The 16,245-nt window shown below is 32.6% G+C and overlaps 1 protein-coding gene across 3 annotated transcripts in view; it reads right to left on the bottom strand.

Annotated features, from left to right (window-relative positions):
* Nucleotides 1-16,245, bottom strand: part of LOC132557367 (cytochrome P450 4F2-like) — a 43,894-nt gene that overhangs the window by 16,612 nt on the left and 11,037 nt on the right. For 2 of the 3 annotated variants that reach the window (XM_060221859.1, XM_060221860.1), the window contains exon 10: nucleotides 12,426-12,508. In XM_060221859.1, coding sequence (XP_060077842.1) covers nucleotides 12,426-12,508 — 83 coding nt within the window. Of the gene's footprint in view, nucleotides 1-12,425; nucleotides 12,509-13,955; nucleotides 14,152-16,245 lie in introns of all 3 variants that reach the window. The other variant, XM_060221858.1, reaches the window with a different exon arrangement.

Genomic DNA, 16,245 nt, shown 5'->3' on the forward strand with positions numbered 1-16,245 from the left:
TGTAACATTTCTTGGTTTCGTTTGAGAATGAATGGGATTGCTAGAAACACCTTCACAACAAATAACCGTTCCTTTCAAAACAATTCGAAACAGTTTCTTTATTTGCTGGAAAAGGTATAAAAACGATTAAATACGGCAATACAACGAAATCAGAAAATCAAAAGGGAAATAAGAGTTTTAGGAGCATACCAAAACCAATTATAGACAAAAAACACAAATAAAATCAAAATAAGAAACAAAACCAAAAAATAAAAACAAACAAAACCAGTCAACTATAAAACAAAAACTAGCAAACAAATACTGTTATCCTTCACGGTTTAGTTTCCTTTCCGGATATGGTGTTGTCTTCTGACAAAAACTAATAATTAATAATAATTGAATAGTTTCAACCATATTTCAGGTTTTGAATACAAATGAGAATCATGCATTACCTTCTGAAGAAAGCATATTATGTAAACAACAGATTCGAAGCTTTTCAATTTAAATTATTATATTTGTTATCACAATGGCTTAAATCAAATGGTAACCAAGTCATTTCTCTCTTCTACATTAATTTGCCGTCCGTGTAATTACTTGATCCTATCATAAAGGAATTGGCGTCAGGTAAGGAATGTGTCGGTATGACATACAATAATTAACACATCAGAAGTATACTGGCGATAACCTTATTTCATGATTCAATCCCAAGTGAAAGGCATCAACACCACCAATAGTGCTTTTTTAGCTACATAAAGCTCAAGTTTAATCCAAAATGGGGTTAAGTGGCATTACATCACATTAAAGACCTAATGTAATAACGAAGCGATACCAAGCCTAATTTAAAACAGCAACACTTTAAATTAACAATATTCTAGGACTATTAAAGTATAAAAAAGTATTAAAGTAAAACCCAAATTTGAAATTATTCTAATTTCTTTTAAAATACTACATTTAAAGTTATGTTTTTGAAATATTTGGTTTATATTGCCGTGCCTCAGTTTTTTATCCTTGCACTTTGTCATATTAATTAGATAAAACTGGTGTTATTGCCACATCACCGCCAGTCTGTCTGTACCGCACATTCTGTTTAAAGAGCTCTTCAGGGGGAGAGCATCAACACCTCCTTAAGTCTGCAGTAGGTCAACTGTGCTGACGAAAAAACAAGAGCCGTTCGAACAGCGGGAGAACATGGTATCTCCGACATCAAACGTAACTAGCATGATAAGTATGCCCTCAAAGATTAGGACACTGATTAGTTAATTGATATAGAGAGGAATATAATGTTATGAATGCTTTATCGCCAGTAAATCACTATCACACTTTTTTCTAACTTTATCTGCAATAATGAAAGAAATATGTTTGGGCATTTGAATGAAGTATGACGCATGTAACTGAGATAAGACGAGGATATTTTATATTGTTGGTTCTCCACATGAACCTTTTGCTTGTCAGATACCTTCCATGTTATCACGCTTGTAAATGCTTCAAAAACTATATCGAAAAACATCGTGGAGTGTATCTCAGTCTTATCTCCCGTAATAGCCCATATGACATTCTATTATTTCATTCAAAAGTAAATCCCACGAAAGTGAGGAGTGAGACCCATCAGAAAGCTATACCGCAGTAGGTTTCGGCGAGTTCCATTCAGCCCTCCACAGTCTCATTTGCAAACTTCCATCAACAGCTAATTGGCAGAAATTTCTCATTTTTATATCAAAGTTTACCCCTCCTGTTACCAATTCCTTACCTCATTCATAATGACACAACATATATTACACATGATTTACGCGCTGGGGAGCATACGCGTCTGGAGGCCAAATCATAGTTTTTTCCTCTTGTTACATAATTTACAGTCATTCTGTGAACAAGTCTATGAGAGTTGGTTTAGATTGACAAAATTAGGAACAGGATGTCAAAAAAAGTTTCTGTTTAGAACTATTCCATAAATGTGTTTATAACCATTCTTTCCTTTAGCGAGACCATGCATCTGTAAAAACTCACAACGCTGTATATTATATGATGTTGGCAGAACAGAGTTAAACAGACTACCAATTAACAGTAAAACTCATAGTTCTCATTTTTCACTTGGGCTGCAGAGAACATTCAAAATATAAAAAATATGAAAACGGCTAGTTGGATTTGTTGAGATGTTTTCATTAGTAATAGTAGGTGAAGTGATATTAGTCTTTCAATGAAACATACTTAATTCAAATGTAAGTTGTTGAATTCAATAACGTGAAATCATTAATTTCGTGGGGATATATTTCCATTTATTTCGCGGGAAATCTTGATCCAAGAATTTATGTCAAAAAAATATTGAAAAAAGTGTAAGAAGATTAATTGAGCTTTAGTTACCACGGAATCAAAAATCTACGAATTTTTTTTTTCTTTTAAAAATAATGGAAAACTAAAACAAGGTTTTAAAGGACTATTTTTCAGATGGTTCAAAACGATTTATTTTCAATCTAAGTCATCAAATATAGTCCTTTCCACTATTTATTCCATATGTCTGTGTATCTACAATTCTCAATTTTTGTTCAATCTTTGAAAAAACAATAAATTCCATAAAAATAATTACATTTACACTATCAGCACTAATCTAGACACGGATATAAGGCATCATGTGTTAAGTACTTGTAATGATATACTCCTGAAGTCTTTAGTCTCTTTAATTCATATTTCATAAATAAATAAGCTAACACTCTTCGTATGCCATTGCCAGGAAAAAGAACAGTACATCTTCGTATCATTTTTGGTATTTACAATCAACATTTCTAGTGAAAATGATGCTTGTGGCAGTTCATGAAATAGATGTGTAAAAATTGGGTTCATATATTTGGAAAAAACATTGAAAATTAGCATGTGTTAAGTAAAACTTAAATACACACATTTCGATGTATTTGAACACTGAAGAGGTGTTCACTCTCTACATATATAGTATAAATTCTTCAATTCGAGCTTCGTTTAAAAGCGGTTTTCTACAATTTGAAAAAAATGCATCGTCGTGTTAAATATCTATCAGCCTGAAGACGTTGTTAAGTAGATTTCAATAACATTTTTTGGACTTTGAAAACAGCAAAACTTAATGCTACTTCTTCTACTGTTATGATAGATGTCAGAAAATTCTGTGTACACATAAAGGTGAAAACAGATTGAACATTTTCCTCCTTTAAAAATCAACGATGGAATATTTCATGTGATATCCGAACTTAATCTGAGGTATTGTTAACACTTTCAAAAACACAAATAATTCAATATTTATAAAGCATGTTCAAAACTCGCAAAAAGAAAAAAACCCAAAACCAAACAAAAACAAATAAATAATCCGATTCATGTGTTTGTGTTTGTGCGGTTTTTGTTTTTTTCTCTTTTTTTTCAACAAGTCTGTTTAACATTTCAGTTACACCCTCCCCCCGATTTCTGATAAGGAAAGTTCTTACGTGAGAAAACACTGAAAAGACATGGAAATGCACTTGTCGATTCCCAACCACCACCTTACAATACTGGAGGTGTTGATTGCTGGAGTTATGAAAAGGAAACATAATTACTAAATACACTAGCTACGTGTAAAGTATTTTAAAGCTTACAAACAAAACGTTAGTTTAGTTCCCACTGTATATTCCAATAGGGGAACGAAAAAAAAATTGACCAATAAAACAGTCTGCTGAAAGAAAACGTAGGAACACTAGACTGGAAAGAATTACGTTAAGAAAAAATAAAAAAAGAAAATGGTGTGACAAAGACTTTTAATACTTTAAGAAATATATTGTTGATTTAAAAGCAACAAATAGAATTAAACAGTCATATTTAAAATTGCTTAGGTAATCATAAACACTAAAATGCACCATGTACCCATTTCATCTCATTCTGTATCATATTTTGAATATTTTCAACAATTTAGGCGTCTAGACGGAACATACCCTTGCTATGCCATCGTTTACTTGATTAAATTTTAAGTAAAATCAAAGTGCTCCGTGATCATAGCAATCATTTTTTAAGTTAAGTGGTACATTATAAAGCAAAACATTTTAATACCTCTTCATTCTATACACAAACAGAGCTATTCTATTTCCCTGTCCCTTTTTTATCTTAGTTGCAGACAGCAACGGTCAGCATAATAGTCAATGACAATAAGGTGGGCCATCTTATGTAAAATTAAAACGAATAAGAAATGAGGGGTAGATAACTTACAGTTAATTATAGTCTTAAAGTGTTCAAAACCACATTGTCTACTCTAGTATTACCCTGTATATATGTTTATACGCCCATTATGTCACGTTTAAAAGAGAAGAAATGTATGTTTTTTTTTCTATTATATAATTGTGTATCCAACCCTAAAAGCAAAAAGAAAATACAATATGATACTGCTGTGTTCAATATTTCTGTTCGATAAATGTATTTCTGTGGTTAAAACAAAATGGGGAAAATTCTTCACCAGTGGAATATACTTAACAACTGGTGACCTACATCACAAACATCGTTGATGAAATTTGTCTCACCATCATCTGTCTACGCTAGAGGCACTTGCCTTCAATTAGCAAATGATTATGTTGTTTTCCCCTTTATATATAGTATATATGTACAACCATCCATGGCCTTACTGTGAATTGATTGTATACAGTCTGTCGTATGTTATCCTCATAACACCTAATCACATCACTCTGTCCAATATCCGCCCTCCATCTTGCATTCATCAAACGTAGAAACGTCAAAATTTCGTCTGTTAATATCAAAATATTTTGCCTCCTGCCTTTAATTTTTCTTGGTATACATTATGCCATAACATGTGTTAGTTTGATTTAATACGGTGGAGGGCAAACTAATTTAAAGGGCATACATACTCTTTGTTCTCCCTCGTGTATGCATAATATGGAATAATTATGTCTATCATCTTCCGCAATACGGCACTCGTAAATTAACACCGTAATATGACTGCAAAGTTGGTTCTGCCTCGTGTTGCATACTTTTAGTCTTGAAACGAGTTTCTGCCTTTGTATCAAAGTTTGCCTCGTCATAGCGATATCCCACCCCTGATTACATAGTATTACAAGCCATATGTCACAAATATGATTTACTACGCCAAAAGGGACCCCCATAATTCACAGCGTGTATTCACTCTTTCTTCTTCCACAGATATTTCTATATTAAATCATCTTTATAAAAACTATTTCTATCTGCGATGTTTTGGAAATAAATGTTACTAATAGACAAGGCAGCTACAAAGTAGAAACAATTCTGGTTATGCAGATACGTCGCTTTAGAAATTCCCAGAACCAATTGTGGAATTTCTATACCAAAATCTACTAAAATAAAACACCGTTATTTATAGTGTATTCATTACGTTTAACAAATTTAAAACAAACTCCATCTGATTCACTTCAAACCCATATCACATAACTTCATTCGTTTGATAAAACATTTTTATGAAGAAGGTAACATCTTAAATGTAAATGAATAACACTTTATATTGGAAATGAACCAGAAATATTAGCGTAAAATATCAAAATTTTGAAACAGATGTTTCTTCTCTATAAAAATTAGTCACAATTCATTCAATTTGTAATCTATATATTTTTACGTGTTTTGAAGGCCCTACTCATCTTTTTCCTCGTATCTTTCAAACTGACATTTTTTGGAAGTTTTATTGCGTATTCTGAAGTAATTCGCCGAATTTTGGCTCTTATCTAAATTGATGTTAAGGTTTTTGACGAGAAAGTCTTAAAATGATTTATCTGTTTCTGTAATTGATTTTACTATTTCTCAAGATATCTGCTGATAGAAAGTGTTGTAGAAATCCTTTTAATTTACCAAAGCTTAGAACTACATAATAGAATTTAACATCAAGGTCACAAGCAGATCGGTCACCGTTTCATTTGACATGCTAGATTGAAATATCAAGATCTAACATACATTCACTGTTGCTTATGTATCTACCGAAAAAAACATTTTATTTATACGCGAAGTTTAAAATGTTCTAAACAAAGACATACATCAGAGTTTGTTTTAACAAAGAAAATAAAATGTTTTGCATTTGCTATTAAAGTGTAGTATTGTTGTTATGCAGAACTATAAAAAAAATGTTTTATAAATTCCGACTTTTGGCGTGTACCGTCTCAAAATAATACCACATAACAGGTTTTTCGCGTGCGTGTAATTTTTGTTATGTTCGCGACGAATGACGACCTCGAAGACTGAAACAGCGAAGTATATTATGAGACACAACTGAAGCAGTGTTCTTTTATACGATATGCCACTTTTTCATACTCATTATACAGATAAACCAAATGAAAACCAATACTATCAGTAAATATATGATAATAGATAATAGTGTACCCTCTAAATGATCATGTGCACTCGTTTGAACCGTTGAAACCGAAGACAATGTTTTGTTTTCGATCAGAGGGGATATCACATTACGTCGTAATGCTATTATAAAAACTCAATTCAGGTGTCACAAAGTCAGTTTCAGTATATGAATTATTACAGGGTGCCATGAGATAATATATGATTTTCCAGGTATTAAAACTGTTCTCAGTAAACTTTCAGATTTCGACGTCGATATAAGAAAGACAACAAAAACCGTGGACATATAAAATCAAGAAAAAACAGACGCCACGCCATCGAGAACGAAAAAAGATTTCGTCGACCATTAAAAGAGACATCAACCAAAGTAACTGAGCAGGCACCCAATGAAAATATAAAAGAAAAGATTGTATAACAATCAGAAAACAGTTACTGAGGGGACATCAGGATTGTATAAAAGACACATAAGTGGATTTTTGCGTCACTTTTACTTTACCTTATTGATGCATAAGTTTTACAGAAATCATTGTGGCAGATTATGAGCCCCATCTTAGACTTGTTCGGTCGATTTAAAAGATAAACTTTGAACTAAATAACAAATGTCGTTTACTTTAATAAACGGCCATATTCAATTCACATCTTGTGTTCTAGTTGTTATTTCTATGACTGTCTTACTCGCTTGCCATGGTGGAGGTCCGGTATAAATACAAATATTCAATATACAAATATAATAGAGTCAAACAATGAGTTAAAACTGCATCATACAGCTATTTCGTCCTTCTAGGACTCGCCAGTGATGCTAAAGTACCAAATTGTGAAACTTAGAAGGCGACAGATGAAAATTCAAAGAGATCGAAAGAAAAGCGAAAATCTCGACGAGGAGGTGCAAAAGCCCTATAATTCGAAAAAGAAATAGGAACTGGGGAGACACAAACACAGGGAACCTAGGAAATACAAAAATAGGAACTGGGGAGACACAAACACAGGGAACCTAGGGAATACAAAAATAGAACTGGGGAGACACAAACACAGGGAACCTAGGGAATACAAAAATAGAACTGGGGAGACACAAACACAGGGAACCTAGGGAATACAAAAATAGAACTGGGGAGACACAAACACAGGGAACCTAGGAAATACAAAAATAGGAACTGGGGAGACACAAACACAGGGAACCTAGGAAATACAAAAATAGGAACTGGGGAGACACAAACACAGGGAACCTAGGGAATACAAAAATAGAACTGGGGAGACACAAACACAGGGAACCTAGGGAATACTGGGGAGACACAAACACAGGGAACCTAGGAAATACAAAAATAGAACTGGGGAGACACAAACACAGGGAACCTAGGAAATACAAAAATAGAACTGGGGAGACACAAACACAGGGAACCTAGAAAATACAGAAATAGGAACTGGGGAGACACAAACACAGGGAACCTAGGAAATACAAAAATAGGAACTGGGGAGACACAAACACAGGGAACCTAGAACTGGGGAGACACAAACACAGGGAGATAGAACTGGGGAAAAAACACAGGGAACCTAGGATACAAAAATGAACTGGGGAGACACAAACACAGGGAACCTAGGAGATACAAAAATAGGAACTGGGGAGACACAAACACAGGGAACCTAGGGGGGAACTGGGGAGACACAAACACAGGGAACCTAGGAAATACAAAAATACAAAAATAGGAACTGAAATACAAAAATAGGAACTGGGGAGACACAAACACAGGGAACCTAGGAGATACAAAAATAGGAACTGGGGAGACACAAACACAGGGAACCTAGGAAATACAAAAATAGGAACTGGGGAGACACAAACACAGGGAACCTAGGAGATACAAAAATAGGAACTGGGGAGACACAAACACAGGGAACCTAGGAAATACAAAAATAGGAACTGGGGAGACACAAACACAGGGAACACAGGGACACCTAGGAAATACAAAAATAGGAATACAAAAATAGGAACAAAAATGGGGAGACACAAACACAGGGAACCTAGGAAATACAAAAATAGGAACTGGGGAGACACAAACACAGGGAACCTAGGAGATACAAAAATAGGAACTGGGGAGACACAAACACAGGGAACCTAGGAAATACAAAAATAGGAACTGGGGAGACACAAACACAAGGAACCTAGAAGATACAAAAATCGGAACTCAGGAGACACAAACACAAGGAACCTAGGAGACACAAATAACACGAACTTTGGAGAAACAAATGAAGGGAACCTAGGTGACAAAAAAAGAAGAATTGAGGACACGCAGCCAAAGGTAACCTAGGGGAAACAAAACACACGAACTTTGGAGACACAAACACAGAACCTATGAGACACAAAAAACAGGAATTGTGATGAAGTCAACGACTGTTACTGTATGAGCATATAGAGGGGGGAGAACAATTTTAGAGACATTTGCAGCAGACACACAGGCAATGAACTAACGAAAGTAAGAAGATTTCAACAACATTCTTTAGACTGACAATGAAGGAGAGAAAGTGAGTACAGGTAAGTCACCCATATATATGTTATATATTCTTCAAAAATGTCCAACCTTGTTTGCTTCATTATCATCTGGATACTAGTTTATCGGAAAAACATCGTCCAGAAACCATATTTACCATAACATACCTGATATTTTTAGAATCATCCTGACTGAAAAATTTGAATTCCTTGAATGTTTGACATAAAGTTTTATATAAATATATCCATATCTTTGATTTTATGAATAGGTTTCCATACAAAGATAATATTGAAAATTCAAATTCAAGAGAGGGTTCAAGTTTATATATTATACCTTTTTAATTTATCTTTGATATACTAACTAATTTTTTCTATCATAACAATGTTTACTTTTAATGTAAAATGGAAGTGAAGAATGCATAAACAAAGCATGAATAAATATTATTTCGCATCGGACAGAACAAGATATGCTGTGCAAAAAATATTACTACATAATGATGAAATGATTATTCTGTGTTAAATTATTTTAATATATAACTAATTCACTGTCCTTGTTTAATTAACACATTGAAGACAGTAGATATATTCACATAACTTCATTGCTTTATCAATAAGTATTACAAAAGGGATGATATGAAATCAAATATTCAAAATATCATTTCAATCTGGTATGACATAAAAAGTGATCAATGTTAGTATTTCAAATTATTTTATATCCAAAACATCTGTTTTTCACCCAGGTGGTTTTTTCTGAGTTTGAATTTAAAGACATTAACTTATAAATTAAACGAAATCAGCAATAAAAACCAGAATACATGAATGTAAGGTTAAGTACTGTCTGTGTAGAATGTACCAGATGACTACTTTGTGTAAAATATTAGTTGTATTTTATCACAATTCTGATCAAATAATTATATAATATTATTTCATTTTATCAATAATTCCATCAAAACTAGCCTTTCATCTTTTATTATATTTTTAATTTCATAGAAATAATAGTATTTTAATTTTCATTTTTGAACAGTTATCAATAATTTTATCATATCCTTTTTATCATTTAATCAGCAGGTTCAAGAAAAGCATCATTTATTATATTTCTTATTTCAAAACAATATTCTGACAAAACATTTTTAAAAATTTCATGTGTTTTTTTCAATAGTGAAAAAACTAAATTGATAATTATTCCAACGTAAAAGCATTTTATGTTCCATAATCAAAAACTTGATTGCATAATTAGAAAAAGAATGAAAAATAAGTATTTCCTGGCCTGTAACAAAAAAACGTTTCAAATGAAACGAAAATGTAAATTACAAACCTCAAAATAGTTTTTTTTCAAGCAGTAACAAACAATAGATTTTATATCAATAAATTGTAAATTCAGAGTCAATATGTATACAAGATTTGTTACTATAATAATGCCGATCTTTTTTCAAACAGTCTTTCACAGACTTTCACTTTAAACTTAAGAAGGGAAACGTTAGGTTTTATGAAGAACAAGAAATTGGCAAACGATGTGTTATATATGTACACGATACAAACAAAGTGTGCTGTGGACGTTATTTCAAGGTCTACACAGCCTTTCTTCTGTTTTTACAATTGACTTTGTCCTTGTGTATTGATGGTGTGGGTTTTTTTGTATGTTTCACTTTTATTTTACAACTTATCTTGGGATTGTACTTTGTAGTATATGTAGCACAGGGACTTTGCATCAATTTCCAAACCTCATGTTGGTGTGTGTGCATCATAGTTACCATATATAGGCCATAGTGCTGATAACAAAACCAGGCGTAAATCACACAATTGTTATGAAACATTAGCAACAAGTTTCATCTTTGTTTATTCCTTATGGGACTATGTATGAATAAATCCTTACAAATCACATTCAATGACAATTAAGTCACATAGAATACAGAATAGAAGTATTCTTATAACAAATCCAGTATCATGGCATACAGAATAGAAATTATTAAAACACAACCAGTAGAATGACATACTGAATAGAAATATTCTTATAACACAACCAGTAGAATGACATACAGAATAGAAATTCTTACAGAACTACTGGTTGTGTTATAAGAACTTCTATTGATGAACTATAAACTGTAGATTTCATGAAAAGCAGATGAGACTCAGGTCATTGACTTCAAATTGATGATCTAATACAAAATTGTAAAGTTTCAGGTAAGACCTACACCAATTTGGTGAATTGACAGGTATGATACCCCTGGTAAATCTAATGATAATTTATAAAAACAACACCATGGGTTTGATAAATTCAATAATATTTATAGTGAACACCACCATGGCTTTGGTAAATTCAATAATATTTATAGTGAACACCACCATGGGTTTGATAAATTCAATAATATTTATATTGAACACCACCTTGGCTTTGGTAAATTTAATAATATTTATAGTGAACAACACCATGGGTTTGATAAATTCAATAATATTTATAGTGAACAACACCATGGGTTTGATAAATTCAATAATATTTATATTGAACACCACCATGGGTTTGATAAATTCAATAATATTTATAGTGAACAACACCATGGGTTTGATAAATTCAATAATATTTATAGTGAACAACACCATGGGTTTGATAAATTCAATAATATTTATAGTGAACAACACCATGGGTTTGATAAATTCAATAATATTTATAGTGAACACCACCATGGCTTTGGTAAATTCAATAATATTTATATTGAACACCACCATGGCATTGGTAAATTCAATAATATTTATGGTAAACAACACCATGCACTTGGTAAATTTAATAATTCTTAGAGTGAACAACACCATGGGTTTGATAAATTCAATAATATTTAGAGTGAACAACACCTTGGTTTTGGTAAATTTAATAATATTTAGAGTGAACAACAGCATGGGTTTGATAAATTCAATAATATTTAGAGTGAACAACACCTTGGTTTTGGTAAATTTAATAATATTTAGAGTGAACAACAGCATGCCCTTGGTAGATTTAATAATATTTATAGTAAACACCACCATGGCTTTGGTTAATTTCATAATATTTATATTGAACACAACCATTACTTTTGGTAAATCTAATCATATTTATATTGAACAACACCATGCCCTATGTATTTCCAAATATACTTTCATGTACTTTGTTGAAAAAGGCTGGTCCTGCCCTATGTATTTCCAAATATACTTTCATGTACTTTGTTGAAAAAGGCTGGTCTAGAATAACCTCATTTTGTATAGTGCCTGAAATTAAGTGCCATTACTGAGGGAAGGGCAGTAACTCTTGCAAAGAATATTGTTTTTGACAAATATTATGCAACAAAATATAACTTATAGTTAAATTCATTTTAACTCATCATACAAAACCATGCAAGGTAAATTGTTACATGATTGTAAAGTTTTCATGATGAGAAAATAAGAATAAATTCCTTACTTGCAAAATAAGAGACTACTTAGTGTTACCATGGTAATTACATACAGTATTGATATGTTAATAGTCTAGAGTTAATTGACTCTCTGCAGATTAACAGGTTCATAAATCTGGCAAAGAAATTAAGATGATGAGTCATCTGGGGAATCACAAATTGAATCAAAAACTAAGGAATCCCATATATACTTATCCACAGTTTGGGAATGACAATTTTACCCGAGGAACCCGTAACTGACTTACCTTGGACCTGCAGAGAAAGGAACAAAGGCAAAAGGGTCACGCTTCTCCATATTCTCTACGGTGAATCTTTCTGGATCAAACTCCTGAAGTAGGGAATGGATGTTCAACTTCAAAATCAGTAGTGATATGTAAAAGAGGTTAGAAATATGGACAACTCAAAGCATGGTCATTTTCAAATTTTATAAAATCACTGTGTTTCTTTAACAAAATTCAAATCTAAAATATATCAGACATTAATCTGATGTTTAAAATCTCGTCAATGAGAAAGACAAGAGAAATTTAAACACATAATCATATATTTGTAATTTCCTTGTGTAAGTTAGTATGAAATGAAAGCAAAATGCACTGTAGAGTCATATCATTTCATGAGGTTCAATCTTTTGTGAGATTTTAAAAAAAATTACTCTACCATGAACACTTGATTTCATGGATAAACACAGCTCTATAAAACTACATATCTCAACACTTGGTGGGCCTACGAATTCATAGATTAACAGTAACACAAAATCAATAAAAAAATCCTTCATGAAAATAAATGATTTTAATGTACGTATGAATAGTGTGCTAAATTAAAGCTTTGAAATAAACGTTTTATATATACATTAGATTGAAACAGATACCGACAGCTTTTACTAAAAATTAAATTTAACCTACATGTACATACATACAAATGTAGGCACCTATAACACTGACATGTTTCAATGCAGGCAGAAATGGTTATCGATAAATACGGGTTAGTGTTCCGAAGAAACCACAAAAATCATTAGAAACACATGAAAACATGCAAAGCGTTGGAAAGACAAGTGACAACATAAGCACACAAGCTAATAAGTTGATTGACAAGCGTGAAATATGAGACAGCATGAGACAACATATTTTTAATGTTTGGAGCGTCAACAGTAATCAGACATCAAATCATATATGTGCAGGTTCCTGAGGAGGTACTACAAAAACACATGGAGTGACCTTTGACCTCTTGCTTTGACCTTGACCTCTTACTCTGGCCTTGATATTTATGTTACAGACAAACCGTATGAGAGACTGTTTGGTCTCAATGAAAATCTATCTGTGAATTTACTTTTCGTGATTAAAACATCTGTAATCTTTCATCATAAATTCAATTGTATCTTTACTAAGATGAAGCGGTACAGACAGAGTGTTAACAGATGTATGCGTGACAAAGGAAAAATTTAAATCCCATCATTTACACCATAGGGAGAAATAGGAAATGTTAAGATAATCACAAAAAAAAACTCTTATAATAATAATAAAGTAGATTGTCTACTGGACATTAATGTCCCCTCCTTCTAGCTTAGTGTTATGAGTGAATAAGACACAACATGATGTGATGTGACACATTTCGGATGTGACTTACTATCAGGTATTCAATATGTATTTGTTGACAGAATAATTTAAAAAAAAAAAAATTAAAACTACACAAAACAAAATCAACATCAATTTTTAATTACTATTTGAATAACAGCCACACCAGACCAACAAGGAAAGACCAGGAAGGAGACATGTATATACCGTTGAGTTTTCCCAAACTTCAGGGTTGTGATGGGTATTGTAGATAACAGCAATGACCATTGTACCGATCGGGACAATTTCACCATCTATTTCAAGTCTCTCAGTTATCTCCCTTACAATGATTGGGACTGGAGAGTGAAGTCTCATGCCTTCCTTAACACACATTGTCAGGTACGTGAGTTTTGGTAGGTCATCCCTGTAATAACACACAAACAGACACTTTCATTCATGGATTTGGACAGACAGATAAATGACTTCGGAGTTTTCAACCATCCCTGTACTGACACAAAAACAGACACTTGAGTTTGGACAGACAAAACAAATTGTGTTTGATCTGAGCATTATTTAATGATATTTTGGTCAGATCATCCCCATAAGGACACAAAGACAGACGCTTGAGTTGGGACAGACAAAAAAATTATGTTTGATGTGATCATTATGTAATGATATTTTGGAAAGACCATCTCTGTAATAACACAAAGACAGACACATGAATTTTGCAGATTTTGTTTAGTATGAACAGATCACCCCTGTAAATATACAGACAGATATATATGAGCTTGAATGGACACATATGTTTGGACAGAGTGACACATAAGTTCGGACGGATGGACACATGTTTGGACTGACTGTCTCTATTAACACTCGGACAGACGTAAGAGTTTTTACATGCTTCTTAAACATTTGTAGACACATAAATGTGCAAAGCAACTGAACAGCACAGTGAAGCTATTACTTTATGTTGTCAAGCAATGGGTTAACATAGATACAGAGTTGCGCTCTCCACCCACAGTTAGGCAGTTGTATGGATAATACAAATGTACAGGAAAGGAAAAAAACAACTGGGCAAGACTAGGATTTGAGCCACAAGGACATTCAACAGACACTCTTTAACATGGCCACTGTTTGTATATAGACCATTTAAGCTATAAGACAGCTTTCTAACAACAGACAGTAGCTTGATACAGGTAGTTGTACAATACAATTCAGCACATACTGGTATATATCTATGTTCAGGGCAATTTCTTTTAACAAGAAAGCAAGTGCATTGCAGATTTCACAAGCAAGGTTAGGTGGGAATGTGTACCATGTGTAGCACTCTGATTCAGACACAACCAATTTATTTAGACAAAATTTTTTTGTTCACACAATTCAAAATTTATAACATTATTACTCTCACTTTCACCAAGCAGACAAAATTGATTAAGTTCTGTTAAATATGTTAAGATTTTTTCTGTTAATATATGTACTTTGTAGGATCTCACAAGAGTTTTGATTTCATATGAAATTTTATGAAATCAATTTTAGCAGTTTTTATTTTTACAGGCCTAGCAAGCAAAACAAAATAAAACTTTTAAATGAGTTTCACAAAATCTCATACAAAATGAAAACAAATTTAAAAGACTTTTTATCAGATAGGTAAGAAACATTTTGACAGGTTTTGAAGTCAAAATTATATTGAGGCAGACATTCCGTTTCACCATTTTCAACTCCTGATAAAAGTTCATTGTCCATATCATATATGACATCACAATCTATTTCTGACCGACACAGCCAATGAAAAACGCTCCAAGGTATATTACCCTAATACACTATATTATTTGCAAAAATTACCTGAGTAAATCCAACAGAAATTATGGGATAAAAAATACTTTGATAAGAATTATTCCAGACATAATTATCTGGTAAAAATGAAATTAGCCATTTATCCATAAAACCACCTTTTCTCAAACTGAAAGTAATGAGCTCACAAATTATATAAAGTATTCATACATTTTGTTTTCATTTTCAAGTTCATGAAAAATTTTGGCATTTACAAAAAAAATCATTTAAAATAGGCCATTTCTGGTTCCCACTTTCAGATGATGATGTCATACATGCAGTGGAGAACTTTCTGATTAGTCATGCAAAGGACTTCTTTAAAAGTGGCATTGAGGCCCTTAAACATTGCTAACAAAAGTATATAGATACTGAAGGGGCTTATGTTGAAAAATAATGCAACATGTCCGCTAAAAGTCACCCCTTAAATATGAGGCTCACAACTTATCAATCAGTCCTTGCAAAATTTAGAATTTGTGAACTGGTAATACACAAAAAAGGAATCTTGTCTGATATAGAGTGCCTTTCCAGTCCCTGGTGTTCTTTCTTAAATAAATCAAAAAAGTTTTTTGATGTGGTTTAACCAATCAGAGTGCTACACAATACTGATTCTAACAGCTGGACAACTACTATATATATGTCAAAACAAAGATTTAAAATTTTAATTCAGCAGTACTTAGTGTTTTGTCGT

The sequence above is a fragment of the Ylistrum balloti genome, unplaced genomic scaffold (assembly GCF_031769215.1).
Source record: "Ylistrum balloti isolate Yb309-2 unplaced genomic scaffold, AGI_CSIRO_Ybal_v1 Utg370664, whole genome shotgun sequence".
In the NCBI taxonomy this organism is placed as follows: Eukaryota; Metazoa; Mollusca; class Bivalvia; order Pectinida; family Pectinidae; genus Ylistrum; species Ylistrum balloti.